The sequence below is a fragment of the Apaloderma vittatum genome, unplaced genomic scaffold (genome assembly GCF_000703405.1).
Source record: "Apaloderma vittatum isolate BGI_N311 unplaced genomic scaffold, ASM70340v1 scaffold12025, whole genome shotgun sequence".
NCBI lineage: Eukaryota > Metazoa > Chordata > Aves > Trogoniformes > Trogonidae > Apaloderma > Apaloderma vittatum.
Genome location: NW_009718838.1, coordinates 57,014 through 60,557, shown reverse-complemented (window position 1 = coordinate 60,557; position 3,544 = coordinate 57,014). Strand labels below are relative to the sequence as shown.

The window sequence follows — 3,544 nt, the reverse complement described above, 5'->3', positions numbered from 1 at the left end:
CCTAATGAAGGAACTAGAACTAATATGAACTCGATCCTTCTTTTTCTCAGCAATCCATGTCACTCAGATGAGGTTCCTAGCAGCATATTCAGGGTTAAGAACACTGACAGTTGTGGGAAGCATTTGTGAAAATAACCGTGGTTCCCAGCTTCCCTGCTTTCATAGATTAACGAGTTGGCTCGGTCCATGAGGGCAGTCACATTCTCAAACTCTGCAGTAAGAAGAAAACTGGACTTCTCTTTTCTTCAGTTGGTAGCTTTTTAGTGACATATCCTGTCTGTCATCTCCTTCTGTAAAACAAGAAGGGGCGATTGAAAAGCAACTGGCATTTGTGATAAAGTGTGCACACACCTCTTCCCCGTTAACACGCATCTCTGCAAATTCATGTGCCATTCAAATTTTATGTGTCACCATGGCTCCCCTCCTCTCTGTCACTTTGAAAGACAATGAACACAACCGGCAATCGGCATTAAGCATTTTGTCTTTTTTTGACAGCTTAAATATCCTACTAATTCCCTAGCCACGTCAAGTAAATGGTGCTGCGTCCCACAAAAAATAACTAACTCACCTCCAAAAGCAAGAAACTTTTAACTGTAAGGTAAGAAAAGGGATTCCAGTCATTGTCCCCTGAATCTGCAGCCAACAGCAAACATGCAGACACCTAGATTCTTTACCTAGTTATTTCTGCCTACACATGGACACTGAAGGCACACAGACATCTTGGCCAGACCTGACCAGAGCTGTGGCGTTTGTCTCCAGGATCTGATTTACAGGCACAACCTCCCTGGTAACCGGCTGCCCTATTCTATAGAAATCCTCATATTTGTCAGCAGGTTTTCTCAAAAGATCTATCTGATAGTCTGTCCAACACCACCCACACACACAGCAGAAGTTTGCGCTGCTTGCTGTCAAGGCTGAAGGGCTTCTGCACTTAAGGATCACCACAGCTGTGCAGGTTGTTCCTTTGGGTCTCTTTCCACACTGTCTCCACGCCATACAGCATTTCCCTTGGAAAATTTATTTATATTCACTGAGTTATCAGAAGTTTTTGAAAATATTCTTAGCTTGCTTGAATAATTTGTTATAATTTCTAAGATCATTAATTTCCCATGTAAAGGGCTTCCTCACAGTAACTGTATCTCTCTGTGCTTAACAGATCATTTATCTACCTAGAAACCTATGCAGAACTGTAGGATGTTTTTACCCTCCCATAGCTTTAATTAGTTTTAATTTCTTTTAGATTTGCAAACTGTCTTGCATCACATGCTATTTTGCTGTCACGAATGTAACAGAATGGAATATTGTCATTTGCAGCTGTTATAAAGACAATGGAGATAAGTGTTCCATACAATAATCTGAACTAGTAGTTGCTTCTCCTCTAATTTGTTAAAGGTGACAAAGGTAAATGTTCACGGAAAAATATGTCCCTTTTTCTCATCTGTGAGGGTTTTTTCATTATTTATTTATTTGTTTGTTTATTTAAAACAGCTGCCATTAGGCTTATTCCTTCGGAGTAACAAACACCCAATGCAGAACTCATATAATTCAGTACATTGAATAGCTTCCTGATGTTCTATACATAAGCAGACACAAGGTGTCTCTCCCTCTTTTTTTAATTTGAGAGATCACAAAAATGCTAGGAAATACTACAGAGCAGCCTATAACTTACTACTGCATCAACACCATGACAACTAGCTCTGATCAAGGCAGGCATCTGGAAGCCGGTCAGACCTGGCAGCATTCGGTTTGATCTGAAGCCCTCAGGAAACTGCTCCTGGAGACGGCAGGGCAGGGGCCAAGCCCTGATGCGGTTTGACAGCACGCAGAAGTTTTACCAAGAGGGCTCGACACCACTTCCAAAGCCAGTTTTCCCAGGAGAGGATGCCGAGTGCTGCCCTGAGCTGCTGCCGCAGGGCGGTGCCAGGCTTTCTGTCAGCGCCCAAGGAGGAACAGGCATTGCGGGAACTCCTCAGCACTTTGCTCAAGCAAAGTCTGCCACAAATGAAAACGAGCTAGAACACTCTCAGGAATGGAGCACTTGTTGCTGAAATCTGTGTTTCCTCCACGGATTTTAAATTATTCTTTTACTTCCCTTATCTGAAGATCATTCAGGTGCTAATGTTTCTCACATTAATCTCTGCAGAACCCTGTATTTATGCATCCTCGGTGCCTGCACATCCACACTGCACTAGCAATAACCACAGCTGATGGGCGTAAGAGGCAGAACACCATCACTTCTTTGCTCAGCTGCTGCTGACAGCGATTTGCAGTCAGATAACAGCACCTGACCCTGTCAGAAAAGCAGTGAAGAGGGTCAAGTGGACAGTACTAGAGTCATTGTGAAACTTGGCCACTGTCCCTCAGGAGCAGTGGGAGGCAAACTGCCTCCTAGTAGAATAGTAAAACATCGTAAGCAACACATTCAAATGCATCCTCATTCTTACCTTAATGAAAAAGGTAGCATCAAAGGCAACCTTTTCGACATGGGTAAATGTGTCCAGGCAAAGGAAAGAGTAGGAGCCTAGGGAATTTATCCAAGAGATGTAAACTAGAGGGCTCTAAAGCAGCTTGCCGTGTGAGTTTCAGCTATGTGCAGCTGTGTTTTGCTGCTCAAGAGTCATGGAGCGTGAACCTGCCATGCCATTCCTAACGTTTCTGTCAGACACAGAACTTACTTTTTGTAGTAATACAAAGTCTCCCAATGCCTCTTCCTCCCTTTGTTTCTGAATATTTTTGGTTATACACTTACATTCACTGTCTTCCCACACATCCTATTCCCTGCACCTTATCTGAAGATGCTGTTGCACATGGCTCTGCAGTTTTCTCTCTGTTTCTGCTCAATTGGCCTTCTGTTCCAACACCTGCTTGACTTTGGTTTTGGAAATGCTCATCGACGTTGTAAAGTCAGAAAAACACTAAAACTTGCAAAACATCATCACCTCAGGTGCACAGAAATCTTTTCTGTGCTGACTTATATTGTTATTGGTCAATGAAGGGCACAGAAGTGCAGACCTATGGTTTTACACACGTGCATAAGCTTTTGCTGATTTCAGCCAATGACAATGAACTAGATGTGCTTTAAAAAAAAACCCAAGAACCCATGATCCTCCTATCTGTGAAATGGCACATGCTTTGTGAGAGCGATCTACTTTTAGTTGATTTTTTCCCTAGAGGAACTTACAACAGGTAAGAAGACCAAAGAGGATGCGGTTTCTGTAATTATGAAGCTGGTAAAGGAAAAGTTAGCTTCACTCAAAATGTTGGTGAGAAGAAGGGTCATATCCACTGTGTCCAACCTCGTCTGTGCAGCAGCATGAGGCATGCTGTGTGCTGTGGAACTACTGCTGAGCCTTTTACAGAGCAAACCGCTCCAACCTGCCAAACGCTCCCTCTGAGACCCCTGCCTTTAAAATCTTTTCACCAGCTCTTCACAGAGCTGGCTGGGCAACCTCTCTCTGATTCTGATGGGCACCAGGGAAGTCAGCACACAGCCCCACTCCGCTTCACTCGGCAGAGAAGTTCCCCTCAAACCTCATCAGATGTC

At 43.6% G+C, this 3,544-nt stretch overlaps 1 protein-coding gene across 1 annotated transcript in view; it reads right to left on the bottom strand.

Annotated features, from left to right (window-relative positions):
• Positions 1 to 260: 260 nt before the first annotated feature.
• MOB3B (MOB kinase activator 3B) overlaps positions 261 to 3,544 on the bottom strand; it is a 30,437-nt gene continuing 27,153 nt past the window's right edge. The window contains exon 3 of the mRNA XM_009870404.1: positions 261 to 290. Coding sequence (XP_009868706.1) covers positions 261 to 290 — 30 coding nt within the window. The remainder of the gene's footprint in view (positions 291 to 3,544) is intronic.